General features: G+C 35.8%; 1 protein-coding gene across 3 annotated transcripts in view; it reads right to left on the reverse strand.

The window, feature by feature from the left end:
- The window catches only part of ZnT63C (solute carrier family 30 member 1), a 281,272-nt gene that overhangs the window by 76,974 nt on the left and 182,353 nt on the right, over positions 1–21,945 (reverse strand). For all 3 annotated transcript variants that reach the window (XM_081739115.1, XM_081739113.1, XM_081739114.1), the window contains exon 3: positions 10,028–10,234. In XM_081739115.1, coding sequence (XP_081595241.1) covers positions 10,028–10,204 — 177 coding nt within the window. In that variant the 5' untranslated portion in view covers positions 10,205–10,234. The remainder of the gene's footprint in view (positions 1–10,027; positions 10,235–21,945) is intronic.

A 21,945-nucleotide genomic window follows, 5' to 3' on the forward strand; every position in this document is an offset into this window, starting at 1 on the left:
TACCTTACATTGATATATCACACATCCCGCTTCTCATTTCAATACCTTACGCTATATCCAAGATCGCGGTATTCAAGATAGCTGCCAAGTCAGTGTTATAGCATATCAAATATCTTGATTTCATTTTGGAGCTGCCCATCCTTTCCGTTTTCGACATAAATGGGTATCTTGCAACATTTACCTTATATCATATTGTTGCGTGGTGCGTTATGTTGCGGAGCATATCTCCGGTGTTTCTGGATATGGGCAGCTAAAATTTGGCATTTTTTCTTCTTTTCTATTATGTGTCATCTGGGCAAAGTTTGAGTCAGATATGATCTTGCCTTGTTCTGTACGTTGCTTGTGAGTCAAATGTTAACAGAACTTTCTTTTCACATAACTTTTTGTTTTCGCTATTCCGTCAACTACTGTCTGTTCCAAATGACTAGTTTAAGGAGTAGTAGAAAACTCTTTAAGAAAATAACATGTTTGATACTGCAGAGAAGCAATGACGAAAAATTATTTTTATTTTTAACGCTGATTCTTCCTTTTCTCGTTTTTTTTTTTTTTTTTGTTTCATTTTTTATTTTTTTGTTTCATTTCTGATTTCGAAGGAGAGATTCAGACCACCCCAAGGCTACGTGCCTGATCATACGTATGTAATAATTACTGATTCGAAAGTTACAACAAATAAAAAAAGAAAAAAAAAACATTATTGAGAGCAGCCATTCATTCAGTCAGTCAGGAATTATTCTTTTATGTATAGAACTGAAACAGGTGAACTGGCCGTGCTGGTAACTCCCTTTATTGATCTGTACGTACAGGTACTCGATTTGCTGACCCATGACTTTTATCTGTAGTGTGTTTAATCAAAAGACAGAATCTACGTGTTACCTTTACCACAGACCACCTGAGACCACCTAATAGACAGGAATCATTGAAGCAATTAATGATTATGAACTTGTGCGACGTATCGGGTAGGATTTCAACTACAATCTAGATGTGTGGAGACTTAATTAGGATGCTCACTTTGATCATAGTTATGTACTGCAATTTACCTTAATTTTGTTTCACACACTATTCATTTCATTTCTGTATTGTAACACCATTACACATTAGTAACATGCACTTTTAAATCGGGATCACAATCTATATAAGTGGTTCTCAACCTTTTTTGACTGACGACACACTTGTTTGTTATTTTTATTATAACTAATAATAATAATATCTATTAGTGTAATAATAATATAGCACTGAGCATTACTGCTGCCGTTAGAGGTGTTGACAGCTAAAATCTGTCTCAATTTTTAACTAATTATTGCTAAGTTCTTCATGATTTTTAAATTCTAAAATTTCGCGACATACCTTAGGGGGACTGCGTGACACACCAGTCTCTCGACACATTGGTTGAGAACCACTGACCTATACTATTAGTAATTCTGTACTATTGATTTCAATATGTTTTACCTCTGTTACATCTCTGGGATGATCATAGTTTTTTTTTCTAACACTATCGACCTGGAGCCACTTTCAAATAAGTTATACATTATACAAGTGTTTTTCACAAGTCGTAAAATTAGGGATGCAAATAAGCAACAAAATTTTACTAGCCCAAGAAAAATGCAACTAGCTCACATTCCACATCCCAATCGTGACTTTTATAGTATTTACTGTTTAAAAGCTCGCCCGTACCGATGAATTACTCGCCCCGGGTGAGTGGTTATTTGCATCCTTGCGTAAAATACAGTACAATAATAATAATAATAATAATAATAATAATAAATAAAAATGACAATGTTTACTCCTGTGCCAGTCTAATGACAAAAATACAACACCTTATCAGACAAAAAATAAACACATATTGAATAAAATATAACTACCTACTGAAACAATGAAAAATAATGATAAAATAAAGTAGTATCGGATTAAACAATATTTCCTTTTCAAATTAACACCAAACATTTTTAGTCTCAAAATAGATACACCGTCAAAAATACTACAAATAGTATTCGTCGAATTTTAAAATTGGTGCTTTTGTACTGATAAAATTGGATGTTTCAAATTAGATTAAAAGAATGGTCATGATTCTTAAAATTAGAGATTCCGAATTCAAGAGAACTAATGTTGATCCATTTCTCACATTCAAGGCTTGAAAAATCTTGCTTGCAAGTACTAGCCAGACCATTTTGCAGTCACAGTGTTCATATAAATAAACAAAAATCATTTGCGACACAGTAAACACATTTTTTATTTTGTTTATTGCTATGTCTCTTACAAATAAGAAAAAGAATGATACTTGCTATTTATTCTTTAGCTTCCTGTGGATATGTCCAGCTATATGGTAGTCACTGCTTTTGAAATATCAGTAACCGATAGACTGCTTTCGTCCAAATAATTCCAAGGTGAGGTCCATTTAGATTTATAAGCATCAGCAAATCTAAATTAGAACTTTTTAGTGATGAACATAGTTTCGTTTTGATTAAATTCATGTTGCTGAAACCTCTTTTACAACAACTGGTGGTAATTGGCAAAACACAAATTATACTTAACCGTTTTGAAGCAAAGGAAACCTGTCTTTGTGTCGCACTGTCTTCCGCACAAGTTTCGTAAGACGCAAGTTTTTTAAATGGCTTTGAATGTGTACCACTTGCTTAAACTATTCTTAACCAGTTCACCCTCCTATATGTTTTGTTCGTTGTGTGAAATAAAACACATTTTTGATTGACCAGACTTTACTCGCCACTGACGAGCAAGCGAGTGGATTTTTCAAGCCCTGCTCATATTATACATTGGCACTCTTATTCCTATACTATATAGGCATCAGTATAGGTTTTCACTATGGCATCTATTGTCCAGTATTTTTGGAATAAAAACTCTTTCAATCAGGCTTCTTCTCTCACTTAATGCCCGTAATTCCTAAAATTGGTTCCAGTATTTACAACTACGTGATTAGTGATCTCCATTCATTTTACGACATACTAGCCTAAATAAAACATTTTTTTCCTAACTCAATTTTTTTCGTCAATGTTATACATATACTATTTCAAATAATTGCATAAAACTCTAATCTTAATTTTGCAGGTATCCTCTATATAAATAAGCATATGAGTTGGCATTTTTAAACTCAGGCCATTGTTTGGAAATTAACTTTATTATTCTTCTTCTAGTCTCTTGGGCTACATCATTAACATGATAAATAAATTTCAAATTTCTGTCAAACACCATATCTAGTTTAATCTGCTCGGCTTTACGCAATGTTACTCCATTAACTACACATTTGCTCACGTAGTATCTATATACTGAAATGCTAGGTTTATATGTTTGTCTCCAATCCTTTCGACAATGAAATCTCGAAAACTACAAGCGCTAGAAACGTGCCGTTTTCGCTGGTCGATTCTAAATTTTATGTACCTAGGTAGATTGTCCAGTTTTAACTGATTATTAAAAAATATAGACGTTATTTCTTTATTACATTTTTTAGGTGTACACTGGAAGTGTTGACATTTTAAAGAAGTAAAGCATCATATCCTACGCGTTATATATTCCAATCCTACATAGTTGTATACTGGAGTTATATATCTCAGGCGTTTGTTTCATGGGCAAATTATAAGGAAAAACGAAGGATAACCTTTTCTCCAGTCTAAGATGAATCTTTACTTTTTTGGAGTGCTTTGCCCAATGAACAACATATATCACTGAGATTATAATACATTGTGTGTGTAATGTTCGTAGCATTAAAAACAAATTACTTGAGTGCTCATTGAACCTAGGTGAGATAAGGGAACTGGATTGTTTCGCAGTGACCGAATCGTGGCTGAATGAATCAGTGAACGACAGTGAAATTAGCTTTTCTAATAATTTCACCATTTATCGTAAAGACCGCATAACTCGTGGAGGTGGAGTGATGATTTGTGTAAATAATAAGTGGAAGAGCAAGAGAAGACTGGATCTCGAACGGGATTGTGAAATTATATGGGTGGAAGTATTTATTCCAAAGCGTCGTTCTGTGTTTATTGGATGCTTTATAGGCCGCACAAGAACACCCCCCAGCACATCTTAGAATCTTGCCATGACTCACTGTTGCATGCGTTGTCACACGGTGACGTCATCCTATTGGGTGATTTCAACCTTTCCATCACGTGGCAGGACAGCAAGCATGGAGTCGCTAAAGATGGAAACGACAGTTATTTCATGGACAATTTTATTCATGGACTTGGTCTAGGTCAACATAATATGCATAATACCCGCAATAATAGCAATCTTGACTACATTCTTTCTAACTTAGAACCTCGTTGTGTTGTCCCATGCAGAAATCTTTTTCCCTCGGATCACGATTCCTTGGATGTTTCTTTCGATTTCCTCCCCTCCACTACTACAAACCAGCCCCTCAAAAGTAGGTCACAACTTCTATGGAAGAAAGCCCCCTGGGGTGACATCTGCCGGGCTATTGAACTGTTTCCTTGGTGTTTGTTAGAGGTAGGAACTGTTGACGACGCTGTGGACTTATTTACATCCGTTGTCCACTCAGCCATAAAGGACTTTGTGCCGGTGAAAGCATCAAAATCGAACAGGTTTCCGGTCTGGTACGACAATGAACTTCGTGACCTTCTTAAAAACAAAAAGCTTGCCTGGACTCTATGGAAATCACATCCGAGTGACTACACATATAAAAACTTTGCTAGAATTAGAAGTCTTGCCAAGAAGGTACAGCGACGTAAATATTTTGAATACATGGACTCAATTGGTGATTTTACTGTTAGTAACCCTAAAGTCTTTTGGTCTGTAATTAAATCTAGAACAAAATCTCCGGGCATACCGGCAACAATTCAAGATGAAAATACTGAAGCGAGTGATGATCAAAGACCAGACCTCTTCAATAACTACTTCTGCAAAACATTTACTTCCCTTTCCTCTACAACCCATCTCCCCCCTCTCCATCCCATCTGTTCGGACACCTTATCCATTCTCTCTACCACCCCGGGCGAAGTTCTGGCTCTCTTGCTATCGTTATCTCCACATAGATCACTTGGACCTGATAAAATTAGTCCTCTCTTTCTCAACAAAACTGCTTCAGTTATTGCGGTTCCTCTATCTATCTTATTCAATAGATGCTTCAAGGAAGGGTATTATCCCACCAGTTGGAAACTGGCTCACGTGACCCCAATATATAAATCAGGACTTAAAGATCATGTATCCTCCTATAGGCCAATATCTCTCCTTTCTGTAATATCAATTATCTGCGAAAAAATAATTAAAGACAGGCTACTTAAATTCACCTCACCTTACATCCATAGTTCTCAGCACGGCTTTCTACCGAAAAGCTCAAGTCTCTCAAACTTGAGTACTCTTCTTTCCTGTGCAGTCAAATGTATGAATAACAATACTCAATTAGATGTTATCTACTTTGATCTCTCGAAGGCCTTTGATTCTGTCAGTCACATTCATCTTCTTCATAAACTCTCCAATAGATTTAATGTACATGGCAAATTTCTCTCTCTAATCACAAGCTACTTGAAGGACCGTAAACAGAGAGTTGTTCTTTCAGGGGCGACTTCTAACCCCCAACCCGTGATCTCAGGGGTGCCTCAGGGGAGTGTACTTGGGCCTCTACTGTTTGTCCTGTATATGGATGATCTCTACACGCACTTATCAGCTCAACCTAGTGGCCTTCTGCTTTTTGCTGACGATTGTAAGTTATACAGAGAAATATCGTGTCTCCATGACACAATTGCTCTACAGGAAGACATAAATTACCTTACAGGCTGGTGTGAAATGTGGCACTTGAAACTCAACAGTAAGAAATGTGACAGTATTACTATTACTTTGAAAAGGTCTCCTGTTCCCTCCACATACCATATCAACGATTCCCCTATCACACATTCTGCTAGTCATAACGATCTTGGTGTCATCTTTGATTCAAAACTCACCTTCTCTGACCACATCTCCTCAATACTAAAGAATTCAATGCGCATGTTGGGACTTCTTTATCGATTCACCGAACTACGCACTGTTTCTTCATTAGCAACTTTTTATAAGACTTTAATAGCGCCCAAGATCGAATACTGCTCTCCCATATGGGCCATGGCAGCACCTACACATCTCTCTAGACTTGATTCTGTTCTCAATTTCTTCATTGCTATAGTCCGATTTCGTGTTCCTGCACTTCGAATATTATCTAAGAAGGAGCTCTTGCGACATCTTAATATTCAGACTCCTGAAGTACGCAGAATTATCTCTGATCAGAAATATCTACATAAAATAGTTAATGGAACCTTAAGATCGGAAATATTACTTCAGGAACTATCCTTACGTGTCCCTTCCCGCATCACTCGGAATACCCACCTATTCCATCTTGCCCGTCCTAGGTTGGCTGTTATACAGAGGTCTCTTTTTTATAGAATACCAAACAGTTATAATCAAGTAACAACTGATGTGGACATTTTTTCGAGCTACCCAGTGTTTGAAAGAGCAATTAAACGAGCTTTGACGGAATAGTTTTACTTTTACACTCTTTTTTTTATGTTGTTGTTATTGTTGTCTTGTTTTTTTTTCTTTCTTTTGTTAGCATGTCCCTGTGTAAAATGGCAAAGTTATGCTGTATCTGGGAAATTGTTCAATAAATAAATAAATAAATAAATGTATTTGCTTATTACATACTGCATGCAAGAAAGAAAACACTGACTATACATGAATAGACATCGGATTTTTATGCAAATGCATGTTTTGTTTGCTTATATGCATCTCTGTTAAACTTTGTAGTACTTTCTAACAACAATAATACAGCTTGAATTTGAGATTTTATAGCGCACATAAATGCATATTTGAAAGGTTAGAGCATATATTAGTGCTTAAGTGCATATTTAACATATTTTAGAGGTTTTTATTTCAGATGTATGCTTATAGGACAGAAAAAAATCTAGTTTTAGTTTGTATTTTCAATGCATTTACATGTCTATGCAACAGAACGTCTTTTTGCACGGGAAGATGAAAGAATGTCTAATGTACAGAGTATCAATATTGGAAGAACGCCTAGTGTATGGAGTATTAATATTGTTAACGACCGATCAGCAAAGCAAAGACGTTGCAGCGCTTACAATTACCAACACGTTAAGGGAAATCTGATAATGATAAAGACTCATTGCAATATTGTGTCGACATCAATTCAGACGCCACGAATGCTGCTCTGTGAATGCTTAGCTCTAGTTGATGATATTCAACACGAGATCCAGTCAGTTCCTGATAAATTCGGGCGCTCCGTGGAGAAGAAATTGACGGATGTTATTGCCAGAAACTCCGACTACAAAACAATTGAAGCCATGGGAAAAATACCTTCAACGGTTAAATTTCAGCTTGACAGATAATATAGATACTAAACTTGCTCCTCTCTATAAATATTGTCCAGTAACATCTATTGGCGTTAACAGGTCATTGTCAAGCTACAAATGTCACAAACTGACACCAAAAATGAAAAGATGCATCTTGTGATATACTGTAAGGCTAATTATAGGAAAGGTATATAATGGAAACATATAGTAAAGTGAGGATCGTATTATTTTGTACAAAGTAAATGCACTCTAAAATACAAACGTGAAAAACAATTAGGGATCGTGTTCTCATATCACTGTGTTTATTTTAATCTCACAATTTGTGTGTGTTTTAAAAAGTTAGGAGTATGTAAACTGTAACTGTCATAAAAATAAATTCTGAAGAGAATACCTAAAAGGTAAAGTACACTTTTGATGATATATTTCATCTACAAAACTTCGTCATAACTTTGCTGCATGCTTGAAAATGCTTATTTTATTGTACTGTTAGTGCATATTTTAACACATTTAACAGCATAGTTGCATGCATATTTCATGAATTTTAAGTGTATAAAAATCCGATGTCTATACATGAATTAGAAACTCCAACCGGAAGTAGGCTCAAATCTTGCAAACGGTGCGAGATATTGAAAAAAATCATCGAAAAAAGATCTCCCTTTTATGGTACATCTTGCCGATTTTTATCAAGACTTCTTCCATTTGTGTCTTATAAAGGGTCATATACAGAGTTGTGAGGAATGACAAGGATATTCATATATGAATAGTGCGCTGTGTAGAGAGCGCAGGTTCAGCTAGTCTATATATTAAAATACAAGGTTTATATGTTTGACTCAAATCCTTTCGACGATGGGATCTCGAAAAACACAACTGCTAGAAAGGTGTCGCTTTCACTGATCGAGTTCAAATTTTGTGTAAATTATCCAATTCTCATTCAAATTTTTAAAAGCCGTGTCGTTATTGTTCTGTTCAACATTTTAGGGGCCGTTTTAAGCCCATAAGATTAACATTGCTGCACGCCGAAACTACGGTTAGGCAACGAGTAGAGAAGTTACGCATGGCGGGTTGACGGACATTGCAGGCGCTTTGCTTAAATCTGAATAGCAAAACCTATTGCATGCTGGCAACTTCAAAGGCCCCAAGAGACGCAATGAGGCGTACTCAGACGGATATGGATTTATTAGAAAAAATATTTCCACTTGATATCGTGTTACTTCTACAAATTTGCTACAAACTCACTCCAACATCTATACATAGCAATTTACTTCCTTTTTGAGTCTCCTACCCTTTACTTGTGTAAGTAAGGAGACATGCACAGTGGGATGAAGATTCGTGGTCATAACAGAACGATGAGCTGAATAGTTTTTTTTCTTTCTTTAATTATATGTTTGACATATATTTAGTTTTCTCACAATTTATTTCTAGTAAGTTACTTTTATATTCGTCTCCTTATACCTACACGGTAGAACTGTGTACCGTAAATCTACAGAATTCAAGGCCTATATAACTACTTATCTATGTATATAATATCAGAATACTAATGATAAATTTCGCGTATAGCAATCGTATTTAGGAAAATGTCAAATGTCAGTAAAATTTCTTAAATTGCTTTTCTTGTCAGTGTTCATTATGATCTCGTAAGGAAACTGGTTAAGAGAACCCACTCTCTAACTTAGGCACTGTTGAATTTTGGCTACACACCTAAGGAAAAATGAAATGAAATCTTTAAGTTTTACGTCCCACGTTTATGCCGGTCAGGTTAAAGGAGACGGTGATAATGAGTAATGAATGAAATGGTGGAATGAAGAAAGTGGAGAACCCCGAGAAAACCCACGCACACGGTGTTTGTCCACCACAAAGTTCACTTGGCGGGAGCAGGGTTTGAACCCGAGACCCCTAGCACCAGAGGTGAACGCTCTACCACTGAGCCACCGCGGCCCCTACACACCTAAGGAGTCACATATATAGATATTGACATGTACTATCCTATTTAACAATTGGGCTACTTGTATAAGCTGGAACTGGAACGGTAAATTTAGAAATAAAATCGAAAAGTGAATAAAAGTTGTAGTAAAATTTGTCAAGCTGACCAACTCGCTACATTATTCACTGCTGGATTTAAACAAAAATCTGTAAAAATAAAAAATACGGTCATATTCTATTTTTAACCGACTTAAAAAAGGAGGTTTCCTGAATTCGACCTATATAGGCGCACCGATTTCAAAGGTTTTTTTTTTTTTTTTTTTTTTTTTTGTTTGGAAGAACGTGCTTTTCCGACAGTCCCATAGATTATTATTTTAGATCTAAGGAAGCTACTAGAAACTTTCTACGAAATTAGAAATAAACAACTTAGTACGTTAAAAATACTGGAAAATATGTTGTCTCGTACTTAATTTAACTGTACAAGTACTATATTCCATTTGATCGTGTATTATAATAGCATTCTAAATATAATTTTCTATGTATCTTGGGATTTTTGTTAAAAGTAAATTTTGTATGTAACTTAGGATATCTGTTAAAAAGACGTAATAATAGTTTTCTAGTAAATGCTACTTTTTTCTCGCCAAGGTTTCAAATTTAAAAGTAAATATTTCTTATGTAACTTAGGATTCTCATTTTCTACGTACGCAACTTAGAATTCTTGTTAGAAAGTAAGTATTATTATTATTATTATTTTTTAAATGTAACTTAAGATTCTTAATATCTATGTTATTACAAAACCATACCTTAACTGATAAAAATGCTACGACTAACGCCGCTACATCACTGAGCATATGAAAACTATCGGCAACCAATGCCATGGAATTGGTAATATAGCCCACGATGATCTCCACGAAGAAGAAGAATGTAGTTAGCCAGAACATGCAGATCAAGCGACACTTCTTCCCTGTGTAGCGACCCATTTTGGAACCGAACAATGGGAATCACAAAATCTGAAATACAAAGAAACAATAACACATTAAAATATTTTTTTTTTAAAAATACGTACTGAAAGGAAGTCAATAATATTTTTATTATTCAATAAAATTATAAGAAAGGTAATTTAATGAATAATGTGTAACAAGAACCCAGTTGAGCTGTAAAATGTAACATGTTTAGTGGGTAGGATTCATATGCGTGTCGTATAAACTAAGTCGTCGTACATCTTTAAGTTACTCCGGGATGTACTTGGAAACACAGTGGACTGGAGCTACGAGTACAATCTTTACACTTGGTTTATTACATACCAGATTCATGCAGTTTTCGAAAACTCCGCGTCAAAAGAGGAAAGGGGAAGAACATTCGGCTTATATTCATTAAGCCTTATTCACTTCTACTAGTTTTATATTTAAAAATTCTAACTGATTTTATTTGCTTCCATGAATTTCTTAAAATACGAGGGGGAGTCCGAAAATAAGTTTCCCATCTCGTTTTCCTCAGGAAAGCGAACAGCAATGGTGGAAACAAGATCCAGACACGTATTCGCCCGCGATCCTGCAGATGGCGCCGTCGTAGCGCCTGCGCAAAGCGGAGACAAGAATCTCATTTACAGCCTGGTAGCTATGGAGAGAAGGCACGTTTTGACGTCGTGGTCAAAGGAGGAAGTGTGAGCGGTTCTCCGCTATGAGCACATGGCGTATCGGAAGCAGACATCCATAACCGCCTTGTGGAAATCTATGGGCCTGATGTGATATCGAAACAAATGGTATGGAGATGGTGTCGCCAAAACCATATTGCAATTCTTGGGTGGGAGCGCCTTGTCCATCTGCCATACACTTCTGATCTCGCACCCAGTGACTTCCATCTGTTTCTGGCTTTGAAGAAAACTCTCGCCGGCAGACGCTTTGGAAGCGATGCTGAAGTCACAGAAGCTGTTCGAATTTTTCCTGGAAGTGTTTTTGAAACTTATAGACCGGTATGACAAATATCTCAATGTACGTGGTACTTGGGAAAATAAATGTACATCTGATCTTGAATGTCACATACTATTTTTGGTCTTGCATCTCCACCTCTACCCACAGTCGCCTGGGGAGACATTTTCGGACTTCCCCTCGTATAAAGGCTTGTAAATTAGAAGAGACTTGTAAAAAAGGAAGATCTTTAGCATGCACCTCGCAATTAGATGTTAAGTACGAAGAAAAGCACATGATATACGTGGAAATAATTTCTAGGTATTTCTTGCATGAAGAAAATTTTATTTAATGTGGGGTGTAAGACTACATGAATTACAGAAAAGTATTTTGAAACAATATTAATACTAAAAGTTTTCCTTAAAAACTGTCGACAGACACACGCACACATTTAGGGCTTCTTTATAGTAGGTGATCCGAAATCCAAAACTGAAAGTACTTTCTATCTTTCAAGGTTGCCTATTTGTTTTAATAAAATGTATGCCACTTATTAAGTTAATATGTTTTACCCAACAAGTAAGAAATCAAACCGTCATTACAGCCACGAAAAGTTACGATCGACTAAACAGCAAATAGTTGGGTGATGTGTGGTAAGCATAATTTCAATTACCGTTACTCGTGACATTTTGAGTGGAGTTCACTTCTCTCTTTAATTCCGTGCACCACAAAAAAATCGAACCTGTGACAACGTGCTAACTATTTGGCTACAACGGATTGAAGATATATATATATATATCCTTTCCTTAGATTGGGTTATAGTTCTCCCGGAGCTAAGGTAGCTTAAATCGGATTATATGTTCCTCCTGCGCAAGGTGCGTCCTTTAGCAAACTATGTTTTAGTGCAGCCCTCTCACATTTTTATCCCCACCCCCTCCCAGACAAAATGTTTTGGAAGAAAGACTGGACCTGATGTTATTTTGCCACTAAAGCAAAAGTGTATCCGAAAAAAAAAATGGATGATTCGGCGATTGGTAAGTAGTGTCATATCTATTCTTGGAAAATAAAACTAAATTATTTCCACGAGGGACAAAGTGAGTAAAGAGAACGAAATTCGATTGTTAAACGTTCAAGTACACAAAAATATTACTTACAGAATAAAATAAAACTGCTAACACATATACGAGAAGAAGTCAAAGAGTAAAGGGACTTCCGCAATTTCTCGCACTACAGTTTGGTAACACTGCTAGTATCCAGCGCTGAATTATTGTCGTCTGCAACGCTTATATGCAATGTGTCACTCTTATTCCCGCATTAGTCGTTGGAGTATAGCAGACCGTTGCACATGGTAACTCAACTGTCGACACCAAGGAGAAAAGGAGGGCAGTGATTCGTTTTTTATTTGCGGAAGGTCGCGCAAAGCGAGATCTACGAATGGGTAGAGCGTTTCAAACAGAAAAGAACTTCTTTATGTGACGAGAGAAGATCGGGCAGGCCATCGACGTCAATGACTGAGGACAATTTGAAGGTCGTTGAGGATATAGTGATGGGAAACAGACGAATCACAGTGGACGAAATCGCCAATACTTTACATATCAGTCATGGTTCAGCATATTCCACCTTACACGAAGGGAAGAATATTTGCAAGCGATGCAGAAGTTATTGATGCGGTACAAAATTGGTTACAGGTGCAAGCGAAAAACTTTTTTTTTTTTTTTCGACGGAATCAGAAAACTTGTGAAACGTTGGGAAAATTACCTTTGAAGTGCAGGGAGATTACGTAGAAAAATAATGTGTTTCAGTTTCCTAGCATTAGAATAAACGCACTTTTTGTTTCTTTAATTTGTGACTTCCCCTCGTACATTCAGCTTAGGGTATCTGAATGCCACGACGAAAAAAAAAAAATAAAAGAACTGAAGAAAAAATACAGATTTGTAAGGCTTTTTTGTCTCTCGCATTCAATCTTCTGAAAATGAAAATTTTTATGAAAAAAAAAAGAAAAAAAATACTTGAATAGAAAATCCCTTTCTTGACTCTGAGATTAAGCTTTAAGTTATGGATACGAATCTGGATCTAAGATAAGAATTCAGGTCCAAGATCCGGATTTCGGATCCAAAAACTTTTGGCCATCCCTAATGCCAACTGGTCAATTCCAAATTGAAATTTTCAAAGAGGGAAACTTTAGCACTATATGAATAATTCATATTTCTGATATATCGGTAAGCAAAATCGCAACTATGTAGTTTATGGTTTTATAATTTGCTGTTTACAAAAATAATTTGAAGAAGGTACCCATGTGTAGAAATGAATGAAAGGTTTTTTTTTTTTTTTTTTTTTTTTTTTATGTTTTGGATTTAGGCCACTTGGCACCCAAGCGTTTCATTTGTTGAAGCGTACACGTAACTAGCAATCTATGGACTACCAATTTCTGGGTAACAGATGTAAAGTGGTCTTTCTATTCCCACCTCAGCGGCGCATGCAATTGAATTTAGTCACCTGTGAGCAGACCAACAGGGTGGTGGCTGTAGAAGACCTTACTACAAAATGTATACAGAAGAGAACACAACTCGGCCGAACGATAACGATTTTCCACACCAAGAACTTACAAAGAGGCGAAGCGAAAGGGAGGAGGAGTGGAACTCGTGTCGCAAAGTTCCTCCGGTCACCGACTCACGGGAAATCAATTTCTCGTGCCAGGAAAACTTGCTCAACACCAACTGAAATATTCACCACATGCCTCTTTAACAATCACAAAGCACGAAAAAAAAAAAAAAAACTTTCACCAAGTTACTCTACAATTTGATCACATTTATAACTAAATCATCGACTGAGTACTATTTTCAAACTTTCATTATTATTATTATTAAGAATAATTGCAGATGTTAGTGGATATGTATGTTCTTGTTTAAAAGTCAAAATGAACAACTCATGGAAGTTACATTTGGCAAAAGATAAAATTGGTAATACGTGATAATAATTGTAATAATATATTTTATTATTGTCAGGTAACACGGAGTGGAAATTATTATTATTATTATTATTATTTTTGAAAAGGAAGCATTGACTAAAAAGTTAATATCCCATTACATTTATCCCAAGATTTTGTTATTTTTAGTCAGATTAACGATACTATAGGACATGATCCATTAATTGTTTTTACTTACAGAAATGCTTTGCATATTGTGGGGTTTGGTCTAACATGACTTTTATAATTATACATAGTTATGAACTGGCTGTAAGTTTGCCAGTTCTAATTCTTAAAAATCACGAAACAAAAGCAGTGAATAACACATATTCAGGTGTAGATGGACTTACTGCATGAGTCAAATGAAGTTTCGAGTATTGGTTTATGATATGACGATTTTAACTAGAATAGAATAATGGAGACGTACACGATGTTTGCCCACCACAAAGCTTACTTGCGCGAGCTGGAATCGAACCAAGGACCCCATATACCAGAGGTAGAGTACTAGGTTTGCTGCGGCTTGACGGGAAATTCAATCAACAGTAGAAATATGACACCTATAAGTAATAGTGGTAAAAAAAAAAAAAAAAATCGGATTTCTAGCAACACTTTTTTGCTTCTTTCTTAGCTTTCTTAGCTTATTTGGAAATGAGTACTACCAGAACAGATGTTGGCTTCGGGGAAAATGACACTGGTTTCAGTAAGAATTCAAAACTCCTTTGGAGAAAATCTTCATACTGAAAAACAGTCCTTGAAGAAAACGAGAACTTAAAAGCTGGGCAGCTTTTGAAGTAAAGCGAAATGTCAGTTTTTCGGCTTTTTTAGGAACCGCTTTCCGGTTTTTATAAAAACTGGTTTTGTTAATTTCTAATAAGAAGATATCTTAAGTTTTGAATTACCCTCGTACATGATCTTAGAACTAAAATTAACTTAGATCATCACAATAATTTAATGGCTGGGATGCTTGCTTTCAGTGCATGTGACCGTAGCTTCAAACCCTAACCTGGCTTTTATGGGAGCCACTATAACCAGGTCCTCTATAATTATGTCCGTCCATAGTCAGGATCCGATTTTTGACAGTCAGTCAGTCAGTCAGATCAAGATAAAAAGACTAGTTTCGTAGCATGCAAAATTAGATCGAGATCGGTCACGATCAAAAGCCGAAATCTAGATAGCATTCGATCCTAAAGATTTCAAAACATCAGCTTAATCTTTAACTGCAACACCTCGTATAAAAATCTTACTACTGTTTGGATTATACTTTAATAATACAGGTTCCGTCCTTCGTAACATGTGTTGCATAAGATGATAAAGTAAAAAATCGAAAAATATTAGCCTTTGTTTTAATTTGTTGAATGAAGTCAATGAAAATGTACTATATAATTGGGTCAAAGAAAAATATATATAATTAATTAGAAAGATATTCATGATCTAGATTTAAAAAAATAAAGCATAACAATAATACTGCAATTTTAGCTCAAGATGAAGAAACTTTTTAAAAAATGGTCTACAATAAATCGATGGAGAGTAAATCACTCCCCTTCAATAATTAAATTTGATCTCCAAATCTAGAATTACAGAAGCTACTTGATTTTCAAGGAACTTAAAGAAGTTCGTTACTGAATTCTCGATATCTCTCTATGTGTGTGTGTGTTATTTGCGAATACTTCAATTTTGAACCCTCCACTCCATGGAGCATCAAAAGCTATCTAAGCAAGTAATGAAATTTTTCGCGTCACTCTTACTGTTCCCGATATATTGGCCCCAAAAGTTCTGATTTCGGGAGATTTAAGGAGCCCTATCTCGGGAACCGTAAGTCATAGAGAGATGATATTCGTGTTGTTTAATACCTATGAGGATGGTGAACATTTTGGTACGAAATAGTAACCGGTGGTCACTTGGTCAACTGGTCATCATTTTCCCGATATTGGCCAAACAAGTTCGGATTTCGGGAGATTTAAGGAGCCATGTCTAGCGAACCGTAAGTCATAATGATATTTTGTGAATTTTTCAATTTTGAGCCCTCCATTTTGAGCATGTGTCTTCGTAAAACATATCGTAGATCGTTTTAACAGAACTCAAACAAAATATGTGGAAAAAAAATAGTACTCAAGGAAATTATAAATGGATAGATATATTACAAGAATTGTTTAATGAGTATAATAATAAAGTACATAGAACAATATGGTATAAAACCTGTAGAAGTTAATAAGAAAAAAATATTTTTTTTTACGTTCGTTCTGGCAATGCTCTTGGAGCATTCTCAACTGGTTTTACTTTTTTTTTGTTTTCTTTTCAACGAGGCAGAAAAAAAATGTACTGATAAAAGAGAAAGGTCTTCTGCTGATACAGAAAGAATCTGATTATCCGGAACGACATTGCTTTAACGTGTATTTAAGATTATTTTTTTTCTTACAATAGCTGACAATTTAGTGTTTACTTGGAAAGCAAGGTAATTTCCGGGCACCAAGGAGAACAGAAATGTTCAATTCATGGACGTAAGATACTTCACATTTTTTGGAGTGATGGTGGTTGCAGGCTACAATAACCTGCCTGCTCTGATTTTCCTTTAATAACAGAAAATATCACGTATCACAAATGTAGGTCTACTACTGCATAAAAATGACAACTTTGTAGAAATTGCATTATTATAACCAATTGTGGCAACTAACCGCATTTTCTTTCTCTTTTTCTTATACCCTATATATTTATTCTATTCTTCGCAGCAAATATTACAATAAAATAAAATATATTTATGTTTCCTTTTATCACTAGAATCAAAGATAATTAATATTGATAGATACTAGATATTGAAGTACACGCATCTCAAGCAACACTCAGAGATATCGACAGAAGGCTTAATATGGTCGACAGATTCTCGTTGTGGGATGTCACATCTTCAATACAACGAACACTCTTTTTACAGTCTAAATCAGTAGAAGTATGAGAATACTTTTTAAGGGACAAGTGAAATTATATAATAATATTTATTCCACACTAACTGTAACATAATTCCATTAAATTTATGGCATGATTCTTCTATTTATCAAGTTATTTATTTATTACGAAAAATTCCATAATATACAGGGTGTCCGAGAAGTCCTTCCCTGATTACAGAAATGGATAACTCAGGCTAGAAATAAGATAGAAATATGAAACTGGTGTTGAATTGTTTACAAACTATAAAAGTTTTTGTCTGTGTTAGGTTTGTTGTCAAGGATGAGGTCTGCCGAACACGTGTACCAGATCTTGAAACCCTGCAGCAACGAATAACCACAGTCGTTGCATCGATCCCTCCAGTGATGTTGGCTAATGTGTGGATGGAAATTGAATATCGCCTAGATGTGCTAACAAGGGTGCTCATGTGGAAGTGTACTGATGTGACCAAAACTTTTATAGTTTGTAAACAATTCAACACCAGTTTCATATTTCTATCTTATTTCTAGCCTGAGTTATCAATTTCTGTAATCAGGGAAGGACTTCTCGGACACCCTGTATAACACATATAGCGGGTGTTCTACAAATGGCGCCCATGGACAATAGAGCGCATTTCTTCAGGCCAAAATAAAGCGCTATGTAATGGGATACCCTTTGCGGCCTCCCTGAGTCGCTATGGGAAATCAAAAATTCACTATATGGCAACGTCGTAGATTAACTTGGAACCATTAACATTGCTCTAAGAAATCCACCACGCAGTTCCATTGACTGTTACGCTAATAAGTGCTGCTAGAGTCAACGTTTACCGATTTTAACTCCAACTAGAAAGAATCGATAAGACTATTTGATGAACTGGTATATCTACTCTGGTTCTTGATCTGTGACGTTGTCATATAGTACAATGCGCGTCTCTAGATGAGGTATATATATATATATATATATATATATATATATATATATATATATATATATATATATATATATATATATATATATATATCGCTTTGATTTGTAGAATAGTGCTTAGCCTTCGGCTAGCTGGGGACTTTCCCCCAGACCCCGGCATTGGCTCGGCCTACAGCCTCATATTTCAGCCTTTGTTTTTGTTCTTATTCAAACAAGAATACGCTTATACATTACTCTCTGCACAAAAAAAAAAAAAAAAAAAAAACTTTCCTCAGAACACGCATTTCAATCAAAGTGAAATTTCAGATAGTTTATCAGTTTTCCCCTCAAGATGACAATGACAACCTCGGAGTTATTTTAATATATTAAAACAAAAACTTCAAAAAATGTCCTCATCTCTAATTAGAAGTACAATTTCCGGAAACGCTCTGTGATACATCCATTTGTTTCGAATAAGGAGTTTATAGATTAAGTCTCATATCTCTAATCTTTAGAGATTTCGAGATGTGGCCATCTTATTTCCTCATCTCTCCTTTTTTAATCAACTTTTTTCATCACTTCTAGGGAAAATTTCAAAAAACACTTATTTTAAATGAAAAGTGTAAGTACCAAATTTCATGTCTCTAACTTTACAAGGATTTCGAGATACCGTCATGTTGTTATAACAATTTTAACTCAATCCTTTTTCTTCCCACTTTTTAAAATTCCCTTCTAGGGGAAAGATCATAACCGGTGAAACGTGTGTCTAATTATCTTAAGTGAAAAGTCCATCTACGAATTTCATGTCTCCATCCTTCAGAGATTTGGAAATACTGTATGACCACATACTACAGTAATTGAAACTCCTACTCCCTCCTTCTTGTCAAATTTTCAAAAATCATTCCTTAGTGGTACCTTACGTCACAAATCCTACGCACAATCAAAATTTCAAGCTTCTAACTTAAGCGGTCTAGTCTGAGACTTGATGAGTCAGTCATTCGCTCAAGTCAGTTAGCTTCGTTTACATATATACACGAGTACATAAGTTGAATATCACCTGTCCAAACCAAGTATCACGATATACTTCTAAGAGGAATCCTGTCATTATTATTACCAAAATTGCTTTCTAACTTACGGAACACAATTGTGGTGAAGTTGTGTTGGTCATCACAACTTGCTTTGTCATATCATGATTTACAGCTTTCTCTTCAAACTGCCAAAAGGTCTCCAATTAGCAAATCTGACCCGAGGTCGTATTATCTCAAGGTCCCCTTTAGTTCCACTTGCTACTCAAAAAACGCCCAGCAGAAAAACACTTTCAGTTTTTAACCGAACGATGATAATCTACTATCCGTAATATTTTAGTTAGTGAACACATCCATCCACCTCATTTAAGACATCCCTACTTACAAGTGCAGAATATGAAATTAAAATAAAATATTAAAGATATGAAAGCAATTATGCCTTTTCAAGAAGAAAACTGTTTCAACCTCGTAATTTAATCTTAAGCATTTGGACATCATTGCTAGGTCACCTGCCATAATTAAAAAACTTCCTTGTGATATGATCCTTGTGATTCACTAAACATTTTTATCCTGAAACAGGATACTGTTTTCACCACACCAATCGCTTTCCTTAGAATACCGTGTTTACCTGAAAACAGTACCTAATAACAAGATAAGCCTCAGCACAATTTTTTAGATTGCTCGTAGTATACACTCTACTCCAAGCATAAATGAGTACTATCTCCAAGTTATGCCTCAGTAGTTACAGCACTCTAAATGTAGAATTGTATACAGGTATTTAAGTTGTTTGTATATAGAGAGAAATCCTAATTTTTTTTATAGGGGGGATTAGTATAGACTTGGTTTTATTTTGAAAAAGAAACTGTATTATTTACACTGTCCTTTCATGAAAAATGTAATCAAGAATACAAGAATACAACTGGATGTAGAAGAGGTAGTAATGACGAAGAAATTCAAGTATTTGGGATCAATTCTGCAGGAATAGAAGAAGATGTAAACAACAGAATTAGCAGCGGTTGGACGAAATAGACAGAAGCAGCAGGAGTGTTGTGTGACTGTAGGGTGCCAATACGCCTTAACCATGTCGGTCCCGGCGTCCCTCGCAGGGGACATTAAATATGATGAAATTATTATTTTTTTTACAACTTTAGAATCAGACTGGCAACATTGGAAACTGTTTACAGGGGATTATCATAGATGGATCATCCCCTACAAACAGTTTTCAATGCTGACACTCTGATTTTAAAATTGTAAAGAAATAATAATTTCATGATATTTATGAACCGTTGTGGGGGACGCTGGGACCGACATGGCTAAAGGAAAAGATTACAAAGCAGTAGTGAGATCTATCTTATTATACGGAGTGGAATGTTGGACGACGAAGAAGAGAGAGAAATAGAAGTTGCATGTTACGGGAATGAAGATTCTGCGGTGGATGTGTGGAGACACACGAAGGACAAAATTAAGAATGAAGTGATCTGGAGTACAGTAAAGGTGAGACCAGTAGTAGAAAAAAAATGAAAAATTAGACAAAGATGGTTTGGGTATGTAAGAAAAAAAACTTTGAAATATGTAGCTCACTGAGTAGATGATATAGAAGTGAGTAGGAAACATGCCCGACACCGATCAAAGAAGAATGGAGAGGTTGTGTTAAGGACAATATGGTGTAGTGTTGTGTTACAGCGGACATCACGTGGAGGAAGCCGACCCCAGCTAACTGGGAAAAAGGCTTAAAAGATTATTTATTCTCAAATACTGTGTAACCAGTTTATATTCTTGTTTAAAACATCTAGTATCGTTTCTTTTTCTAGACTTCTACATTATGAAAATGCTTATGAAGATTATTCTTTGTTGCATTGATTTTCAAAATAAAATTTTGTTATAGCAGCGTTCCTACGTATCTGGAGAAATCTATTTCCCTGACTTTCCATGAACTTTGGCAGGAAATTCCCTGACCTTCATCACCGTTGTCGAATGACGTTGACATATAAGTAAGGAATAAATAAGGGTGAATATTTATATATGAGGACACTTATAATTATCAATTGCTCATACGTAGGCGTACATTCCACTTACCACTCATAAAAATCTGAGCAACGTTCCATACTGTGATCATTAATGGTTGGCTAACCTGAAATATATATATCCGACTTTCCCTGATTTCCAGTCATTTTACCTGTTTCCATGACTTGCACCGTTTTCCCTGACCAGTAGGAATCCGGTACAGTCAATGAAGGATCCCTTCTCAGGGTGTCTACTAAAATCCCAAAGTGAAATTTCATAATTTTTTCTTGACCTTTTCTTTACCAAATCATAAAATTTCCTAAAATTTTCAAGAGCGAATTTGGGTGCGAATTAGGCCGAATTTTCATCCATGCGATAGAAACGTACTTTGCTTGCGATTTGGTAGCGTCTACAGCTGATCATAGACATTTTTGGTGGTGAACTTTGACGTTTTATAGAACAAAATTTTCCAATCTGTACTTACATTTGTACAGTTAAAAAAAAATCGTGACCCAAAAGCTAAGTTTCGTGACTTCCATGACCATTTTCTAATTTCGTGATTTTTTCGTGACTTTCGTGACCGATAGACACCCTGCTTCTACAAGATCTGTTTGCTAATGATTATACAGTATTGTGTCTGCAACTTGAAAATGAAAATGAAGTTAAATCTCAGTTTTACGTCCCACGTTTATGTCAGCCAGGCTAAAGGAGACTGTGATGAGAAATGAATGCAATGGAAGAATGAATAAAGTGGGAGGAAACGGGAGAACCCCAAGAAAAAACCCATACGCAGTGTTTGTCCACCACAAAGTCCATTTGGCACGAGCTGGGATCGAACGCTCAGGGACCCCAGCACCAGAGTTGAACGCTCTACCACTGAGCCACCGTGTCCCCGTGTCTGCAACTTGGAAACAACTCTCAACCTGTTAAGTAAACAAACATTTTCTGGAAAATAATGGGCAAAATTTCTTTGGAAAAAACCGTACCCACCTAGCACTGCA

This window comes from Thermobia domestica, chromosome 14, assembly GCF_964235325.1.
Source record: "Thermobia domestica chromosome 14, izTheDome1.hap1.1, whole genome shotgun sequence".
NCBI classification, from domain to species: domain Eukaryota; kingdom Metazoa; phylum Arthropoda; class Insecta; order Zygentoma; family Lepismatidae; genus Thermobia; species Thermobia domestica.